General features: G+C 57.4%; 8 protein-coding genes across 8 annotated transcripts; 2 read left to right on the top strand and 6 right to left on the bottom strand.

Annotated features, from left to right (window-relative positions):
- Positions 1-27: 27 nt before the first annotated feature.
- Positions 28-1,386, bottom strand: CcaverHIS019_0301510 (uncharacterized protein; the record flags this gene model as incomplete). The annotated part of the gene is made up of 7 exons (XM_060598565.1): positions 28-297; positions 341-388; positions 428-661; positions 699-778; positions 884-905; positions 1,136-1,154; positions 1,355-1,386. The coding sequence occupies 7 exons, from the start codon at positions 1,384-1,386 to the stop codon at positions 28-30; spliced, it is 705 nt and encodes a 234-aa protein (XP_060455347.1).
- A 370-nt stretch (positions 1,387-1,756) lies between these two features.
- Positions 1,757-3,388, bottom strand: CcaverHIS019_0301500 (uncharacterized protein; the record flags this gene model as incomplete). The annotated part of the gene is made up of 1 exon (XM_060598564.1): positions 1,757-3,388. The coding sequence occupies one exon, from the start codon at positions 3,386-3,388 to the stop codon at positions 1,757-1,759; it is 1,632 nt and encodes a 543-aa protein (XP_060455346.1).
- Positions 3,389-3,696: 308 nt separating this feature from the next.
- On the bottom strand, positions 3,697-4,956 carry CcaverHIS019_0301490 (uncharacterized protein; the record flags this gene model as incomplete). The annotated part of the gene is made up of 2 exons (XM_060598563.1): positions 3,697-4,422; positions 4,462-4,956. 2 exons carry the CDS (start codon positions 4,954-4,956, stop codon positions 3,697-3,699), a joined length of 1,221 nt encoding a protein of 406 aa, XP_060455345.1.
- A 409-nt stretch (positions 4,957-5,365) lies between these two features.
- Positions 5,366-6,565, bottom strand: FDH1 (uncharacterized protein; the record flags this gene model as incomplete). The annotated part of the gene is made up of 3 exons (XM_060598562.1): positions 5,366-5,491; positions 5,544-6,378; positions 6,447-6,565. 3 exons carry the CDS (start codon positions 6,563-6,565, stop codon positions 5,366-5,368), a joined length of 1,080 nt encoding a protein of 359 aa, XP_060455344.1.
- A 1,187-nt stretch (positions 6,566-7,752) lies between these two features.
- CcaverHIS019_0301470 (uncharacterized protein) lies at positions 7,753-8,334 on the top strand (the record flags this gene model as incomplete). Its single annotated transcript, XM_060598561.1, has 1 exon — positions 7,753-8,334. One exon carries the CDS (start codon positions 7,753-7,755, stop codon positions 8,332-8,334), a length of 582 nt encoding a protein of 193 aa, XP_060455343.1.
- Positions 8,335-9,255: 921 nt separating this feature from the next.
- Positions 9,256-10,202, top strand: CcaverHIS019_0301460 (uncharacterized protein; the record flags this gene model as incomplete). Its single annotated transcript, XM_060598560.1, has 2 exons — positions 9,256-9,277; positions 9,325-10,202. The coding sequence occupies 2 exons, from the start codon at positions 9,256-9,258 to the stop codon at positions 10,200-10,202; spliced, it is 900 nt and encodes a 299-aa protein (XP_060455342.1).
- Positions 10,203-11,620: 1,418 nt separating this feature from the next.
- On the bottom strand, positions 11,621-12,437 carry CcaverHIS019_0301450 (uncharacterized protein; the record flags this gene model as incomplete). The annotated part of the gene is made up of 3 exons (XM_060598559.1): positions 11,621-11,876; positions 11,912-12,293; positions 12,326-12,437. The coding sequence occupies 3 exons, from the start codon at positions 12,435-12,437 to the stop codon at positions 11,621-11,623; spliced, it is 750 nt and encodes a 249-aa protein (XP_060455341.1).
- A 1,806-nt stretch (positions 12,438-14,243) lies between these two features.
- CcaverHIS019_0301440 (uncharacterized protein) lies at positions 14,244-15,404 on the bottom strand (the record flags this gene model as incomplete). Its single annotated transcript, XM_060598558.1, has 5 exons — positions 14,244-14,416; positions 14,462-14,625; positions 14,661-14,783; positions 14,816-15,064; positions 15,097-15,404. The coding sequence occupies 5 exons, from the start codon at positions 15,402-15,404 to the stop codon at positions 14,244-14,246; spliced, it is 1,017 nt and encodes a 338-aa protein (XP_060455340.1).
- Between the last annotated feature and the right edge of the window lie 2,596 nt (positions 15,405-18,000).

Here is an 18,000-nt window from a genome sequence, read left to right as displayed (position 1 = left end):
CTTCTCACCACCGTCCCCAAGCTCCTTTCATCCAACCTCGCCCTCGGCATCCTTGGTAACGTCATCTTCGCGGCCATTCTTCGGGGCGTTCTTGCGAATCGCTGTCTGGTACAGCCCTTTGAAATCGGTATACGAGGAGGGTTTGTGACCGTCGTTAACAACGGGATCATCCACGCCGCGGTGGCGAAGCTCCACCTGTTTGAGCCGGTTTGCGTGCTCGAGCACCTCCATAATGCTACCCGCTGCGAGCAAGCTAAATTCGGAGTCGACTGTCGAGGGCACCTTGTCGGAGATCTCCTGAAAGTCAGTTTTATTTCCCGTAACGGAAGGCATCACTGACCCGTGGCTTGCGCGTGGCATAACTCGACGTGACTAGGCCGTCCTCATCCTGCTCAGTCAGCCAATTCATAATGAACAGGGAACTCACTTGATCGCTCTCGACGTCGTTCATCATCTTCTTCTTCTTTGCGGGGGCCCGAGCACCAGTGCCAGCCTTACGCTTGCTATGGGTTGGCTTGTCCTTGTCCTTGCCTTTCTCCTTGTCTTTGCCCTTCTCCTTGCCCTTGCCCTTGGTCTTGTCCTCGCCCTTGTCCTTCTCCTTGCCCTTCCCCTTGCCCTTGCCGGGCTTGATTCCTTGACCTCGTTTGCCTTTGGGTAGTTCCTGACAGTGTCAGACGGTCTCATGGCCAGGTACTCACCTCCTCCGCATCATCACTCTCGTCGTCATCCTCATTCTGGTACTTGTCGCCGGTGTCTCCGTCAGAGTCTCCGTCAGAGTCTCCGTCAGAGTCTCCCTCCTTGTCTCCCTCCTTGTCCCCCTCCTCGTTCCTCGTTGCTTGCTGCCCAGAAGGGCCGGGTTAAAGCGTGCCCGCCTGGGTCGAACCAGCGCGGGCACTAGCACCAGTCTAATCGTAAGCCTCTCTCCTGCCAATGTTCATCACTGTCGGTCTCTCCGATACCCAACGAGAGAGTCGATGCAGAAGAGTCGATGCAGACAATCAAAGCTACCACAGATGGGTAGCCAGCCACAAGCGCAGGCCTGATGACACGCTTTTGGGAACGGGGAGGAAGGCCCGGCAAGGAAGGTGAGGGAAGGAAGGTAAAGGGGTCAAGGTGAAGTGATCGATGTACTCACGGGGCGCTTTGGATCCATACTGGTGAGTGTCAGGAAAAGTAGAGGTAGATAGAGCTGGTGTGTGTTGTTGCGCAAGTAGATGAAGAGAGTGAGTGTCAACTAGAGTGGAGAGAGTGAATGGCGAGTGGGAAAAGATGAACAAGGCGTCAACAGCGTTCAACACACACCGTTTCAATGCCACCATCATACACACACACAGACACACTCAGACACACTCACCTGTGGAAACGGAATGACGGAATGAGATACATCGAATGAGAGAATGAGATCCTACGATTATATACAAGGATATGGAGGCTGTTTGCGGAAGCGAGGAGACGAGGCGAGGTGGGAACTTGCACGAGGCGAGTCGGGATCGTCGGAAACTGAGACAGGGCGAAATGGGAACTTGAGGGCGAAATGGGAACTTGAGGGCGAAATGGGAACAGGGAGGCAGGGCGAATAACGGGAGCAAACCGCGATATCACCTGTGGAGACGAATATGTGTACATCGAAGAAGAAACAGAACGAGGCTACAAACGGCTAAAAAGGGGGGAAGCGAGAGCGGGACCAAAGCGGGACCAAATGAGCTCCCCCTATCCATGATACTCCCCCTAGCCGTAGGAGGCGAGTGCTGGTCGATTACATGTTTGTGGACGGAAGCGTGAGTCGAATGTCATTGCGGAAGTTGGCCGTGTTTGGGCCGGACAAGGGTTTGGTGAAGCCGTCGGCCCGCTGTTGGCCGGTCGGGACATAGTGTAGTGTAATAATTCCGAGGTCTACAAGCTGTCGGATAATGTGGTGGCGGAGCTCGATGTGTTTGCTCCTTTCATGTAGCGTGGGATTTGCGGCTAGCCGGATGGCGGCCTGGTTATCGATGTGGAGTTGTGTGGGCTGCGTCATAGGCAGACCAATCTCGTTCAGGAGCGTGCGCATCCAGAGGATTTCGTGTGAGGCGTCAGCTGCGGCGATGTACTCGGCTTCCATTGTGGAGTGGGCGACGAGACGCTGCCTGCGGGATGACCAGTTGATGAGCGATCCGTTGAGGAAGGCTGCAAGACTGGAGGTGGATCGTCGCTGGTCGCGGTCTGCACACCAGTCGGAGTCCGTGTACACGGTGAGGGGTGCAGGGGCTCCTCCGAGCTGGAGGGTCATCGCGCGGGTGTTGGCGAGGTAGGCGACAACACGTACAGCTAGAGCGATGTGGTAGTCAGTGGGGGCGTGGGTGTAGCGAGCCAAATAGGAGACGGCGAAGGAGACGTCGGGGCGGGTCATGAAGGCGAGCCACAGGAGCTTGCCGATAAGGGTACCGTAGGCACAGGCGGCTGCGGGTGATGCTGGGGGCTCGTCTGGTGAGCGAGGAAGGGGTGTAGGAAGGGGGGCATGCTTGGCAATCACGGGTGATAGGCCCGGCAGTCCGTCAGTGATCGTGTCGATGAATGCGGTCTGTGAGATGGCGACGCTGCGGTTGGCGGGGTTGCGGGTGACTGTGACGCCCAGGATGTGTGTGATGGGTCCGAGGATGGTAATGGAGAAGCGGGATCCAAGGAATTCGAACAGGTCTGTGGCTTGGCTCTTGCCTGACTTGCTGCGGATGCAGGTGGCGACGATGTCATTGACGTAGAGCAGGACGAGTAGGGTGGTCTTGTTGTCGGTGCAGAGCGTGTATAGGCCCCACTCAGATTGGACGCGTTGGCAACCGTACTCGACGAGAGCGTCCTCCACTAGCTTCCACCATAGGTGACCTGCTTGTTTGAGGCCGTAGACAGATTTGAGCAGGCGGAGGCAAGTTGCTGTCAGGTCGGATGGTTGGTATCCTGGCGGGAACCGTACGTACAGTTCCTCCTTGTCGATGGGTGCGTTGAGGTACGCGGCGTCGAAGTCGGCGCTGAGGACTTCGAGGTCGTGGGTCGCGGCGATGGTGAGTAGGAGGCGGAGGGAGGAAGCTCGACTGACGGGTTGGAATGTGTCGTCGTAGTGGATGCCGGGCCGTTGCGCACATCCGCGGATAGTGCAGTGGGCCTTGAAGCGCGTGACCTTGCCATCCTGGGTCTTGATCTGGAAGACGGGCTTGGCGGTGAGCATCTTGGCACCTGGTGGCGGAGTGGCTTCTTCCCATGAGCCCATGTTGGCAAGCTGGGTTAGCTCCTCTTGCCAGGCGACCCGCCACTTGGCAGCGTTGGGGCCCGACATGGCTTGAGCGTAGGTGGCGGGCTCCGCTAGGCTGGGCGGTTCATGTAGTGCTGCTACGATGAGCTCGTTGATGAGGAGCATGTCTTCGTCAGGTTCAGGGAGGACGATTGACGGCTCGTCTGCGATGAGGGCGATGGCGTCAGAGGAAGTGGTGTCATGGACCGTCGGCGTATCACCCCTTCTCTTATGACGTACGACACATACATAGATATACCCCCGTTAGTAACACATGGCCTAAGTCACGTGCCGTAGAGACTGACCACCGCCGGACGGTGGAGTATATAGCCTACCGTACATAGTAACTTGTACTCTAGTCATGTCATTCTACGGTCTGGTTCCCAATACGGTTGCCACCTAGACGGCAGTGTCCCTTGCGGGACAGCTCACTCCTACTTCACTCCGCAGCCCCAGCGCAGGACTCGCTCGACTAGCGATACGGAACACCAACTCGCACTACGCTCGTTGGGAACGGCATCGGTGTTTAGGGCGTTATGCCCACGGCACGGTCGATGTGTGACATCGCTGGTGTAGTCTGTGGTCGCGGCTGCGATGTTCTTCATATCGGGGCGCGGGGGGGAGTTCAAGTTGCGGGGAGTGAGGCTCTTGGCTTTGCACGCTGCGGCGATGCGGCGGCGGCGTTCGCTTGCGGAGGGAAGGCCAGCGTCGTGTTCGAAACAGGCATCTTTGGTGTGGTAAGGGCGCTCGCAGTGGGTGCAGACAGCGTCGGGGGGAGTGTTGTTGGTCTGGGTGCGGCACCCGGCGTTCGGGCGGCTGTCTCTGCTGTAGATGTTGGGTCTACGGCCGAGGCCCGAAGCTTCGGCGTTCTTGCGAGCGGGCTTCAGGATGCCGGGGGCGGCAGCAACGCCCTCGGAAGCTTCCCAGCGAAGGCGGCGTTGCTCAGTGAAGGAGCTATAAGTGGTCATGAGGATTTCAAAGTCCTCTTCGCGGCCGACGGACACGCAGGCCGTGTCCCACTTCAGGTGGATAAGTTCGGTCATGTCGTCGGGAAGGGAGTTGAGGAAGACGTCACTGCGGTCGAAGTCTGTCCAAGGGACGCCGACTAGTTCAGACTGGTGGAGATAGTAGCGGAAGGTTTCGAGATGCGAGCGCATCTCCTGCGGCGTTGAGTTTTCGCGCAGTCAGAGTGAGATGACCTTGGCCTTGGCGGCACGCTTGTGGCTTCCCGAGGTGGTGATGAACTTGCTCTGGAGAGTGGCGAGGCAGTCAAAGGCAGACCAGGCATTGTGGATGGTGGAGCGGAGGTTGGCGGAAATGGTCTCCATAATGGCTGCATGGGCGGGATTCTCACGTGCCTGCCATGACTCCCACTTGGCCATGTCGTCATCATCGAGTGCGGGGCCGTGCGCCGCGGGGAAGGTGACTGTCTGGAGTGCGCCTATGGGTGGGTTGTCGCCAGCGCGGTCGGTGCTGGGGCGGATGCTGAGGTATTCGGGGGTGCCAGCCGCGACGTGGGGCGGAATGGGTCGGCGAAAGGGCTCCGTGTCGGTGCCCTTGAAGATGCGGATGAGGTTCTTGCAGCGGGCGAAGGCGTCAACGGACTCCTGCCATTGCTGGAAGTTCTCGGGCCCTGTCAGGAGGGGGATGGTGCGGTAGGCATCAACGGTCGTATGAGGGGGACGATCGCCCATGGTGGGGGAAGGTGGAAAGAGGTGAGGGTTGCCGGAGCTCGCTGTAGATTACTGGGCGACTCCGGAGGTCTATAAAAGAAGGGTTTGAGGTCTTCTACTGGGGCACGTAGCTCGCTGCGGGAAAAAGGCTAGCGACAAATGGCGATGTACGTACGAGTTGTATGGAGTCGATAGAGAGAATAGACTCTTAATCTGTGGAGACGAATATGTGTACATCGAAGAAGAAGCAGAACGAGGCTACAAACGGCTAAAAAGGGGGGAAGCGAGAGCGGGACCAAAGCGGGACCAAATGAGCTCCCCCTATCCATGATATCACCACCTCCACTTCCTCAAAACAACAACACAGTACCCGAATGGAAAGCGTCATAACTGCATCCAACAACTACCCGTAATCCTTTCCTCTGTTCGACTACTTGCGCTGGCCGTAGGCGTGGGTCGCGTACTTGCCGTCCGCCACGATGACGTTGGCGGGGTTCTGGGGCTTGCCGTTGAGGTAATTGTCGATAATTTCCTCGGTTCCCTTGGCGTAACGGGCCTTCACGACATCAGCATCCACAACGACAACTCTACGCATGCAGGGGGCTTACCTGGGCATCGAGTGTCGTCCCACTGTAATGCGCAGTCATGGCATTCCCGTTTCCGTTCGGGCCACGCATGTTGCGCCAGGGGTGGTCAGCCGGGGCTGGCTGGACGTCCCAGACGTCACCGCCGTATCCGGCAATGTGGCCGGACTCGAGGGCGTCGACGATAGCCATGCGGTCGCAAATGGCGCCGCGGGCAGTGTTGATGAGCCACACACCCTTCTTCATCTTCTTGATAGCGTCGGCATTGATGAGGCCGCGCGTGCTCTCGTGCAGAGGGCAGTTGACAGTGATGACGTCACACCGGGCAAAGAGCTCGTCCAGAGTCGCGACGCGGGTGGCGTTGATAGCCTTGGCGGCGTCGGCCGGGAGGTCAGTGTAGTCGAACCACAAGAGTTCCTTGCAGTTGAAAGGCTCGAGACGTTGGAGGACACGGTAGCCAATACGGCCGCACCCGATGGTGCCGACAACCTTACCCTCAAGGTCGTAGGCGTCGCGAGCGATCTGAGCGACGTTCCACTTGTGGGCGACAATCTGCTCGTGCGCAGGGACAAAGTTGCGCACGAGGACGAGCATGGTCATGATGACCTGCTCGGCGACCGAGACGACGTTGGAGCCCGACACCTCGGCCACGGTGATCTTGTGCTTGTTGGCCGCGTTCAGGTCGATGTGGTCGGATCCCACACCGGCAGTGACGCAGAGCTTGAGGTTCTTGGCCTTGTCCATGATCTCGGCCGTGAGGTAGCCGGGGTGGAAGGGGGTCGTGACGAGGATCTCGGCGTCGACAATGTGCTTCTGGAAGTCCGAGTTGGGGCCTTCCTTGTCGTCGGTGACGACGACGCTGAGGTCAGCCGAGTTGGAGCGAGCGCAGAGAGGCGCTCGAACATCACATCAGATGGGAAGACTCACTCGTGACCAAGACCCTTGAGCCAGTCGTAGATGCCGAGCTTGTTCTCAGTGGTGCCGAGGAGCTTGGGCTGCTCCTGAGCGGCCTGGCCACCAGAGTACAGGATGATGAGAACCTTCATGTTGGTGTTGTTGGTGTTGTTTGTGTGGAAGAGGTAGAGGCGAAGGCAGAAGCTGTTGGAATGGAGCACAAGCTTCGCTTCCCACAGTCCTTATATATGATTGTGCTAGGTCAAGTTCACACGTCACATTGAGTGCCCACATGAGGACCCACCATGAGGACCGAACCGGCTCTCATCGGCCCCATCTGATCCGGCGTCTTGGACACGATAGAACAATGGTCATGTGCGCATTTGTCGTGAGACATTCCGGGTGCGGCCAAGGCTTGTTGGTAGTGGAACAGAGCCTAACAGAGTGGGCAGAGGAATGAGGCACGAGGCTAACAAGAATCTCCGTTATCGGACCCCCACAAAACAAGTTGCCGACCCATTTCTCACCCCTCGATACGGTGCATCCTCTGACATGTGTCCACGCATCGTCGAAAGGATACGGATACGTCGATATATGTATCTATGCATTCCACGGCATCGAGATAATCGTGTCTACGTCTCGTGACTAGTCGCGACTATTGATGAGCTGACTATTGATGAGCTGAGCATGTAGAGGGTATGGCACGTTGGACACCACCGCAGAGTATGGTACTGTAGTGGCGGTGTAGCCGCGCGGCTGCGCGGCTTCAGTCCTCGGACTATCTGTTGCGCCGTCTCAAACGCGCTCGACATCTCTCAAATTCAACGCGTACCCTCAATCGCAATCTCAAACGCAATCTCAAACGCGTATCAACCTGCATCTCAAACGATATCTATCAGGCGGGGCAGGCACGCGTATTCCAGCAATCTGCCACCTTCTAGGCCGCAGGCACACCCCGACTCGGAGATATCCTTTGCGGTATCCACTCAGCAAGCAGCCTCGACCCACGACGCGTGCTCCGGTTATCTAATCCGACGGCGAATAGTTTCGGCGGCGACAGCTGCGTATTGCGTTTGCCGGGATCTGGACTGCTGCTGACCAAGCATTTGAAACTAGCACTGACTGTCCACGGGCGTACTAGTGCCAGGGTGCGCGAAGGTTGTGAGCGACCGGGAGATTGACACGTACTGCCCGAGTTACCGCGACGGAAAGCTGCGCTCGCGCGTCCTCGTCTTGGTTCTGTCTCTGGCTCCTTGAGTCGCGCGGAGCCAAGCCTCGCTGTTATCGATGAGCCGATGCGGATTGTCACGGAGCTCGGCGCCGGACGTAACTAAACGCCATGGGGTCCTTCAGCAAGAACGATCCGGGTTCGTGTCTGCAGAGCAAGGTCAAGTCCATAACCCGCTGTCGATTCCCGACTTGTAACCTCGCTGGAGGGAGCCACCAAACCTCTCGCACCTCGATGAGTGATTGCTTGGACGCAGGCGCCAAGGCTAGTCGCCGAAAGCGACCCCGCTCCCACTTCATCGCGGCTCTTGTCGCCACCAACGGCTGCTTCTCACTGGCGTTGATACCAGGTGATATCCATCACCACCATCGCACCCGTCGACCCCATGACACGCGGCGCCTTATCTCCGCACGCTTCCAGGTCAACATCGCCAACCACGGAGACATGGAGAACGACTTCACTGGTGACTCAGTCGCCTGCACCGACGCCTCCCGCACGTCTGACCGTCTCAATCCGGCCAAGGTCCAGGCGGCCCATAATCAGCTCGGCCTAGAGGCGTGCGACTCCCGCGTGACTGCTGCCGTCACGTCCCTCGCTGTGAACCGAACAGAGGAAGCGGAATGTACCCTGCAACAAGATGAGGACGAGACGCACCTTCTCGATGGGATGGTAGATGGCGTGATCGCGTCGTGAAGCGTCTGGAGGAGGAGCTGGCGGTTGCGAGGGACGAACAGTATGGACGGCCGCGGCGAGGTGGGCGAGTGTGAGCTCGTGTAGTGTGGGAATGAGTGGACAGGTAGAGAAGAGTAGACAGGTAGAGAAAAGGAGACAGGAAGGGAAAAGTAGACAGATACAGACGGTCAGTGAAATGCACAGCATGTTGCTGTGGATGAGGACAGCAGGGGTGAGAACTAACCATTGGTTTAGCGGCAACCACGCTATGACCACTCCCATGGATCTGCGTCTGCCTCCCGACTGAGCCTAGTCCAGGCGGAAAACCCACATCGCTACTGTCACCTTACTACGACGTCTAGTGTCCGTGCAGCTCGCGCTTTCCGGGAGTGATTTTGGGTGGTGAAGACGACCGCACGTCCCGCATGCCTCGCCACCGCCACCCTTCAACCTCGCACCACTCGCTTTCTTCATGTTTCCTTGCTTTCGCAGTTCCCAAACCGATGTATCCTTCCCCCCCGTCACACAGCTTCCAGACGAACACTACCGGCCTGCCAGAGACAGATTGATGGCCAGATTCCCAGATTCCCAGAAAACCTGGGAAATGTCGAGTGGGTCTTGGGTCTGGCTAGCCACATCTCCACGACACGTGGACGCTCGTCCACGCATCTAGGTCTGTGAGGGGCTCTATTCGAGTGATGTTCGGGTCTCATTTAGTTCGGTTGCAAGTATCGTCTGGGAAAGCAAGGGAAATAGCGCTTAGTTCTCCCCAATGCGTGTGACCATAGGCCAGTGGTGATTTCGCTGAGGGCGAGAATCTCCCCCAGACACTTCTGTCTGCGACTTCCCACCCGTGCGTACTGATCGACCCCTCCTATAGACGTCCTCCTCCCTTCATATATCGCCTAACCTCTCGGCTTCACACCTCACGACCACTATTCCATGATGTCTTCCGGCACAAACTGTACGTGTCTCTGGGCCGTTCTCGAGTCTAGACCAGTTAACGCGTAGCCGGTGCCCGCTCGGCATCCTCGACGACCCAGCCAGGCGAAACGCTGCCTCGGATCTCCGAAGAAGCTAGTCGTCCCAGCTCGGCCAGCACTGCGAGCATCACCGACGACGACGATCAGATGTTTTTCTTCCAAACCAGGGGTCCAGTCCAGAGCAGCATGCCGACTTTCTCAGAGTACCTGCCGAGATTCATCCCTCGCCCCCCTGATCCGACCAAAATCTCCGAGGACCTCAAGAACCTAAACACCCACGTTGTCACCATCAGTGCGATGGTCAATACCATCAGCGTGGAGATCTACCGACTGTCGGAAAAGGCCAAAAAGCAGACAATGGACGTCAACCTTGTGGAAGACAAGATGGTCCTTTCCAAGGAGGGCTTGAACGCGCTCAAGGACCAACTCGAGGCCCAAGGGGAACTTCACGAGAACGCCCTCATGGCGTGTGTCCACTACCAGGAGCAGCTACAGATGGAGACAGCCAAACTGGAAAGACAGACGGCCGAGCTCCAAAAGGAGACTGCGGGGCTGAAAGATGAGACGGCAGAGTTGCGCACCAAATTGCTCACCAAGCTGCACACCGAGCTGCGTGCCGAGCTGCGTGCCGAGCTCGACAGCCTCCGTGAGGAAACCGTCAAGGAGAAGGTGCGTCTTGATTCCGTCAAGAATACGGCCGAGGTCGGTGAGACTGCTCTCAAGGCCACCGTTCGCCAGCAGGAGAAGGCTCAGAAAAGGGAGAATACTGAGCTACGTGCCCAGCTCGACAAGATGCGCGAGGAGTACAACGAGTTCGGCAAACGGATCGCCGCCGTCGAGGCCAAGGTGGACATCGTACCGACAGTTCGGAACACGAATCGCGGTTGGGAGTGCTGTATTCAGTAGTAAGGATATTTATGATCATGTATAGGAGACGTGTTCCCACTGTCCCACGCCCGATTAAGAGTGACCCAAGCGCTCGAGGTGGCGCGAGTTCCAGGTCTATTGGACCTCACGCTCTCATGCGACCGAAGACCATCTGCGGGCCTTTTCCATGCCACACATCACCTAGTCGTCACATCGTGGGCACACGCTTGAATATCGGAAACATGGGGGGGAGTCAGTTCGCACTTCAGAACAATCATCTTCACTAGTATATCGGTTAGTATATTCGCCTCTCAGTCGAGAGCGGCCGGAAACGTCCTCAGGGATAACGGCCTGACCGCGAAAGAGCAGGGTTCAACTCCCTGGTGGAGAAGCTTTTGGTCCCAGCACCTCCAGACCTCCAGAGGTTTTGGCTGCATCGTCAAGCAGACGTGTGACGTGTCATCGGAGTGGCGAATATCCTGCGACCTGATCCATGTGGTGTGGGGAATGTTACTCCGTCCAGGCACTCTCCCCGTCCAGGCACTCTGGTGTCTCGTTGTTTCGACACGCTAGTGTTATGCTTCTGGTAAGCTGGAAATCCTCCGAACTTGAAGGACGCAGACTTGGCAGGTGAGACACTTGCCACTTCTGATAAGTCTCCTCTTGAACTGCAGATCTGGATGCTGACGCCATGCCACATGTCTCAGTGCCACGGACTATCCGACTGACGATCCGACTGGGGAACATTACGCGGATCGCGGACGATCTGGGTGTGGCATCCCCGAGAACGGTTTCGACTTGACACATCGCGTGCCGCACCCCTCGTGTCACGGGTTGACGATAGCCCTTCCGCGTGGCTGGTTCACAGCTCAGAAAGCATTGTGGGCAGTTTATCCAGTGGCGCAGGTCTGAGAAGCGGCTGAGACCCACAGCGCCCAAACATGCTTGTTAGCTTGTCAGGAGGACATCTAGGAAACCCTGATCCAGTCGCCAATGGTGCCTACGGATATTCGATGCCGTGGCGCACGTTCCCCCCGGCAACGAGCACAGGTATGCCACCAGCAACGGTGCATGCGCAGCAATGATGGCTATGTACAGAAGCAGGCAATCTGGCGAATAGGGTGCGGCGGATTGTGGGCTCCCTGTTGGCCTGGGTGGTAAACACTGTTTGTCTTCCACACGTCCAGTCTTAACCAACGGTGCAGCTTGGTAATATATTGCGCAAGGGCCCTTTGACAGAAGTGGCACAGACACTCGCTTTTGTTCACTCCTTGGCAAGCACAGAGAGGGCACAGAATGTAAAGATATCATCGTCCCTGCCTGTTGTGGTCGCCTGGCTGCCTCCCATTCCGCTCGGACCTCCTTTTAACCTTTCTACCGCTCAAGTTATTCATGCCTCCTAGTCCCCCGATTATGGATATTGTGTACAAACCAACTGGAAGAGACATATCTGGCGCCTAGTGCGGCGCAACCCCAGTCTGACCCGTGATGGGGCACCGGGTCTCCTCTTCATTCTCGTCACCGTCCGAGTGCTTCGAAGCGTCCTCAATGATGAGCTTGTTGCCCGTCTTGGTCACCTCGTTCCACATGGCCCTGGGGTCCATCCACACCTCGAGCTTCTCAGCCTGCAGCTTGTCGTTGACGGTGGCGATGAGGATTCCCTCGATGTCAAGCAGCCCGCCGTGCGCCTTAACGCGGACCTTCTTGCCCTCGCTGCTGTCAGCTTATTCTCAACAATCTGGACATACGCGTTGAACCCGACATAGTCGTTCTTCATCTCGCCCCAGTGGCGCCACTTCATGGCAACAACGGGTGGGCCAGAGTACACCTCGACGACCTCCCAAGCAAAGACGGGCATCATGCGCTTAAAGCTCTTGTGAGAGGCGGTGAAGTCGTTCTTCTCGGGGTCATAAAACTCAGTGGCGGTGAGGAGGGCGTTGTACGTCCCGACCTTGAGCATCTCCGGCCCGGTCTTGGCCTCGCCGCCATTGAAGTAGAACTTGTACTTGTCCTGGACGACGGTGCGCCACTCGTCAAAGTTGGTCTTGAAGGACGCCTCAATCTCCCAGTTCTTGACGAGGTTCTCGACGAGGTTGGGCAGCGACCCTGGCTCGTGGTTGTGTAACTTGGCTTGGGTCAGGGCTGTAAAAATGACGACTCACTCTCCTCGTACCACTTGCGCGTCTTGGAGTAGTTGGGCGCACGCTTGAAGCGCCAGGCGACCTTGTCGCCGAGGACAGCGTCGGGGTTGGTGACAATGTCGGGGAGGGACATGCTGGGTCTGGGTATCGAGAGATATTGGGCTAGGGACTCTCAGCCAGCAACAAGTCCTGATATTATAAGCTAGGCAGCTGTACAAACTGGTACTTCTCACTGGCGCCAAGGGCTGAACCCTCGGCGACCACCGGACTGGTTCGCCCCAACCACAACTAAAGTTGAGCACAGACCAGCCATCCCAGGCGAATCAGCGCAGCCGGTCTTGATGGCTGCAGGTCGAATCTCGTGAAGAGGTTGGTACATCAGGGTTGTCGCATCTCGGAGACATGATGATGGCAGTGGCAGCTCCAGGATTGCACAGGCACACCCGACGCGACCTGTGCCCCGGTGTCTGACAAGTACCTGGTCCCTGCCGTCGGAAAACGCGGAAAGTGTCTCTACCCAGTATGCTGGCAGAGGTTACTAGACGATCTCCTGGACACCCCAGTGTGTAAACAAGCTCTGGAGGCACAAGTTCCCACACCCGAATGTCAAGCTTAGTCACGCTTCAAAAGTGACCTAGTAGCTTATTTTCGCCAGCACGCAGCTGGGCCTATCTGCACTCGTGTGGGTTGGGATTCCTGGTTTGCAGGAGTGCCTGTATGTATGCCCAACGACAGTGCCAGAGATTGTTATCGTAACCGAGCGTACGATCGCGTGAGGTAAGGAGTGTAACGCCAATGTTGCTTCCCACTTCTTTCCACTTGGTGCCTCATGGCGCTGGCGCGAGAACGCAAAGAACGCCCAAACCCGAGAAAGCGGTGCCCATCGAGCGGGTCGGGACAAGCAGCCGGAAAGCTCTGGCCTGTCCGCAATGTGCTTCTCGTGATACTCGAGAAGTTTCACACTTGCATCCTGCATCTCCTGACGGCCATGTACGGCAATCTCCCTTGAATTCAGCCTATGCCGTACTAGTTGGATGAAACCGAGCACACGCGGTGTCCAGACCCATGGAGCAACGCTGCGGAGCAGTACCGTTGCCGTTGCACAGTAAGGCATCGACTTGATATAATGTTAACAGAGAGGAAGAGGATAGTGCATCAACATGTACGCCATGAGAGAATAGACGGGAGGCTATTTACAGAAGCGAGCCAATGAGAGAGGAGCAACTAGCCAGCCTGAGACATGGCCGAGAGAATGAGTACCACGGCGTCACGTGGACAAGGGGCATAAATCTTGCTCCGTGGATTGCGGACTTGACCAGTTGCACGGGCTGCCTTGCCAATGATAAATTCCCGTGCGTCTCTGGCTTTTGGCCTGTTGGCTCCGTGCGGTGGCAGGGCCGCATCCTTATCCTTATGGAGTCCAGAATAGCTCGGTCGGCCGCCGGCGTCCACATTATTGTTGTGCAATTGGTGACTGGGGACTGAGCAAATCTGGTGGCATTGCAAGAAACAGCATGGCATCGTAAGAAGTACTTTGGATACCGCCACCTAGCAACGGTATGTACCGGGAGCATGGAAGCTTTACCCTCGCGACCGTAACTCTGGGAGGCACCCAGGTACCGTGCCAGTCGATCCAGCAACTGAACACAACCCGGTCCTACTGAATCAGGCGTACACCAATTCAATCGCATGGGCAAGCGCCGTCTTCTCGACACCCTAAAAGAGCCACCACGAAACTATAGCCCCCTGTTCTTATTCCGATTGTCCTCAACACATTATAAGGCGTCGTCTGCCTAATAGGCGACAGTCGAGTCGAAGGTCAGCCGGCGATGTGAGTGTCCCGGGGGCTGCTGGCGCCTACACAGGGTTCAACTACACAATACGTCACAAACACTCGTACTCTTCACTCATCCTCTGACTCAGCAATCCTATCCTTTACTCAGCAGCAGACGTGGCCGGTAATGCACTTCGAGTGCGCGCAGTCGTCAAGACCCGCGTCCTTCATGCGCTCGGAGAGCTCCTCCAGCTCGTCCGCGACCGTCTCGCGGTCTCCCTTGTGGGTGAGGAGGAATTCGTCCTTCTGATCGCAGACCTTGATAGCGTTGGCAGTGTCTGTTGTCAGCCTCCATGTGGTGAAAAGTAGCCACATGAGCTTACAGAGGTACGCGATGGCGAGGTACTTGCGCTTGACGATGCACATGTGGCGCACGGCGGCAGTGCACGCGCCGCAGAGGTCGTACCATGCCTCGCGGTCCTCGTCCTGGAGCTTGTCGCCGACCGTGGCGCACGTCTCGGAGAGCACCAGCCAGAGAAGTGTTTCCCTGTATATCAGCGTGTGAGTTGACGAGTTACTTACGTCTCGTGAATGCCGTCCTTGGGCGTGCGGAAAAGGCACGTGCTGTTCTGCCACGGGTACAGGGCGATAATGGCGTCAATGACACGGTGCACAACAGCAAGGGAGCCCTTTGTGGCGGCCAGGCTGGATGTCAACCGGACCAATCGATGACTCACGTGTTCAGCTCGCCGAGGGCCTTCTTGGTGCCCGCAAGCGCCTCGGGAAGAGGCGTGACCTTGGCTGCTTTCTTGGCCGCAGCGACGCGGACGAGGGGCTCGCTTCCCGCCTTTCCAGAATATCCACGCTTCGCGAGAGTCCAAAGGTCCTGGAGGGTAGCAAGGGCGTGGAGAACGTTACGCTCGTCAGCCCGAGGGATCACACGCATGTCAAGCTCGTGGGGCTGCGTCTTGAGCTGGATAGTGATACTACAGTCAGTCGGCACGTATCATAGACTCACTCGCATAGGCGTTTGTGCAGGCGCTTCACGTCTGTCTTGAGCTCGTCGCTGTTGATCCCGGTGAAGTCAGGGAAGCGGGCCCACATGCGCTGGCGCGTGTTGGCGTCGAGCTTGGCGAGCTCCTCGGCCATGAACACCTTATCGCGGGGGTTGTGGAAGCCCTTGGCCGTCCAAGGCGATATGTGGCGCTTGAGGTCCTTGGGCGGAGGGACCGTCTCGGCTGAGGCAAGGCTGCCGCGGGGCGTCCTAGGGGTCTTGGGTGCCTGGGCGTGGGGAGGGAGAGGAGTGGTCGAGCGCTTGGGAGGCATCTTGGAGCAGAGAAGATCTGTTAAGTGTGGCGGGACTGGGTCCGCTGTGGCTACATGATATGCACTAACTGGTGATCGGACTCGAAGGGGGCCCTCAGCATTGTCAGTGCGAGAAGGATGATCAAGGGCGATGCCGAAGCCGAAGCCGAGCGGAGGTGGCCGCGAGTGATAGTCGAAGGGGAAGCCGTCTCGTGGCCATCATGAGTATGCTGGAGGACCACTAAGAAAGCCTCACGGGGGTCAGGACTTCCCTCCCCTCGCCCAAGCTACTCACTGCAAACCCCTGTCTTGAGGATTGGCACGGCGAGGGCCTCGCAATGTCCTCATACCCAACACCTTTTCCCATCACGACCATCCTCACGTCGCTTGCTGCAGGCGGTCAGCGATGATGATCAGTAATTTGAAGCGGACACAAAGATGTGGATGCTCCTCTCTGGCGGGCACCTGATGCCAGGGAACCATACGTTGAAAAGGTGCGCGAGAAGGACGAAGACTGGCCACGATCACGTCACATCTCGCACTAATCCAGCCTCAAGCCTTTCTGTCGCATACATGCGCTCTGGTCGTCAGAGATGACTGTATAGGCACTAGCCTGCCGTGTGTACTTCGGGCTTGTCCTCACCGTTTCCATGGATGACAGAAGTGGTGGCAGGTGGAGGTGGAGGTAGGTCACGTGATTGAGAGAGATCATTGCCAGAGCACACCAGTCTTACTTTGGATGTTCTCCCTCCTCACGTCTGGGCCTAGGACGCCAAACCCACCTGAAACGGCTGCCGGAACTGGCTCACGAGATCCTCCGATCGCGTGAAGACCGGATGTCCGCTTCTCATCTGGGCCGCGCTCGCAGTTCACAATGCCGCCTCTACGACTGACCGACCTCGGCTGTCTACCTTGATTGGCCTTCTCCGCGCCCCGACGCTTATCCTCAGCTCCGCCAAGTGCATGCTCATAAAACCCGCTCGAGGTCTCCCGCAGAGGCCTCTCGAGTCCGGGCATATGTTGATACGCCCAAGACGCCTTCAACTCCGGATGGCTGATCAACAGCGCAAAACCAGGGATCTCACTCCCCAAGGTCTGGATCGCGTTCTGAAGGCCGACTTGACGTCTTCACGTAACGTCAGGCCCTCTCTGCGCTGAATTCGATCTATCGTCTCAGGGCAAGCAGTGGATGCCCAATTTGGACAGGAATACGCTAAAACCTAGTCCGGTAGTTCAAATCCAGCGCGAGGAATGCGTTCCGGTTTCGCCGGGCAGTATGCGGGTGAGGGAGATGCCAGGATTGATGGTGGACACTGAATCATGACTGGCTGACTGGGGCTGGCCTCCGGCCGCCCAGTGCTGGTGCACACGCTTGTTGGGACTTTCATCGTCTCCTGATATACGCTGTTTCCGAAGAACCTGTTGAGGTACGCATGGGAGGCGCCAAACAGCGGAGAGCGGCCTCCACACCGCCCTTCCAACTTTCACTCCCTCTCGCCAGACCCTTTCCCAAACCTCGCAAGGCCTAACCAAGTCGTGCAGGCCATGGCAAATGCCGACGAGCTGCTCAAGGCCCAAAAAGCTCTCACCACTGTGAGTCGAACACAGGACCTGCGGATTGATGCTCTAACGTGCTGGATAACCATTACAGTCCGACGCTCTACCAACTGAGCTATGGTGAGGAACTGGACGGAAACTTTGCCTCCGCCCATCTGTCAGGTTGCCATCCGCCTCAGCGCACTCGCCTGTAAGCGCGAATGCATGCATTACTGGCGACAGCCATTGTTGTACGCTTGTTCGCTGCTTTTAGAAGCCTTGTTCGTCCGAGAAGCATCGCGGAACGTCACCGGAACGATCCGTGCGGCGCCGGCAAACACAGCCCATCACCACTCGATCTCTCGTGAGTGCCTTCACTTGCTCGTCAAACCTGGACTACCTTGTCACTGGGCCAGGTCTACTGTCCCCCTAACGCCGCTGCGCTGGCTAATTCTCTACTAACAAGCCCTGAGAGAAAAGCTTGGCATTCAACACAAACGCATTGCACGCTGCCTTGGCTTCCCCGCCATCCGGACTGTATCCTATTTTGGGCTGATGCTGCAGATGATTGCGGCATTTCCATCCCTGGAATCGTCATGTCTGTCGCCCGCGTCAGGCTCGGACTCACTCAGTGGCCTTTTTCTTTTTCTCCCTCCATCCCTCCACGCTGCTCCTTCCCTCCAAATTTAGGAGGAAAGTGCACTTTGAGCGCGAATGAATTGTGTTTGGCTCCAGGTACTATGAGTATTACTGGCGCAACTGACCTTCTTGTCCTCCCCTGGCCCTCGCCTACTGGGGCCTCTCCGTCTGGCACCGCGTTGCCCTCACGCCTCGTTTTCTCCTCAAGGCGCTGACTCTCCTTCCCATACATCAAACGCTCCCAGAGCCCATTGTGCCACTCGCTGTCTCTGGCTCGGAACAGTCTCTGACTGTGAGCTGCGACATCTACCCCTGGCCTGTTTGAGTCGCGTGTGTCTGCGCGTCCGTGCGTGGCTTGGTGTATTGTCCCCCAGTGTCGTCATGTCTGGGACTGTGGCACCACCACCTCTGTTTTGCACTACAACCCGCCTCTCACCCAGAC

The sequence above is a fragment of the Cutaneotrichosporon cavernicola genome, assembly GCF_030864355.1.
Source record: "Cutaneotrichosporon cavernicola HIS019 DNA, chromosome: 3".
Classification (NCBI taxonomy): Eukaryota; Fungi; Basidiomycota; class Tremellomycetes; order Trichosporonales; family Trichosporonaceae; genus Cutaneotrichosporon; species Cutaneotrichosporon cavernicola.
The sequence above is the reverse complement of the archived record's forward strand: the minus strand, read 5'-3'. Positions and strand labels throughout refer to the sequence as shown.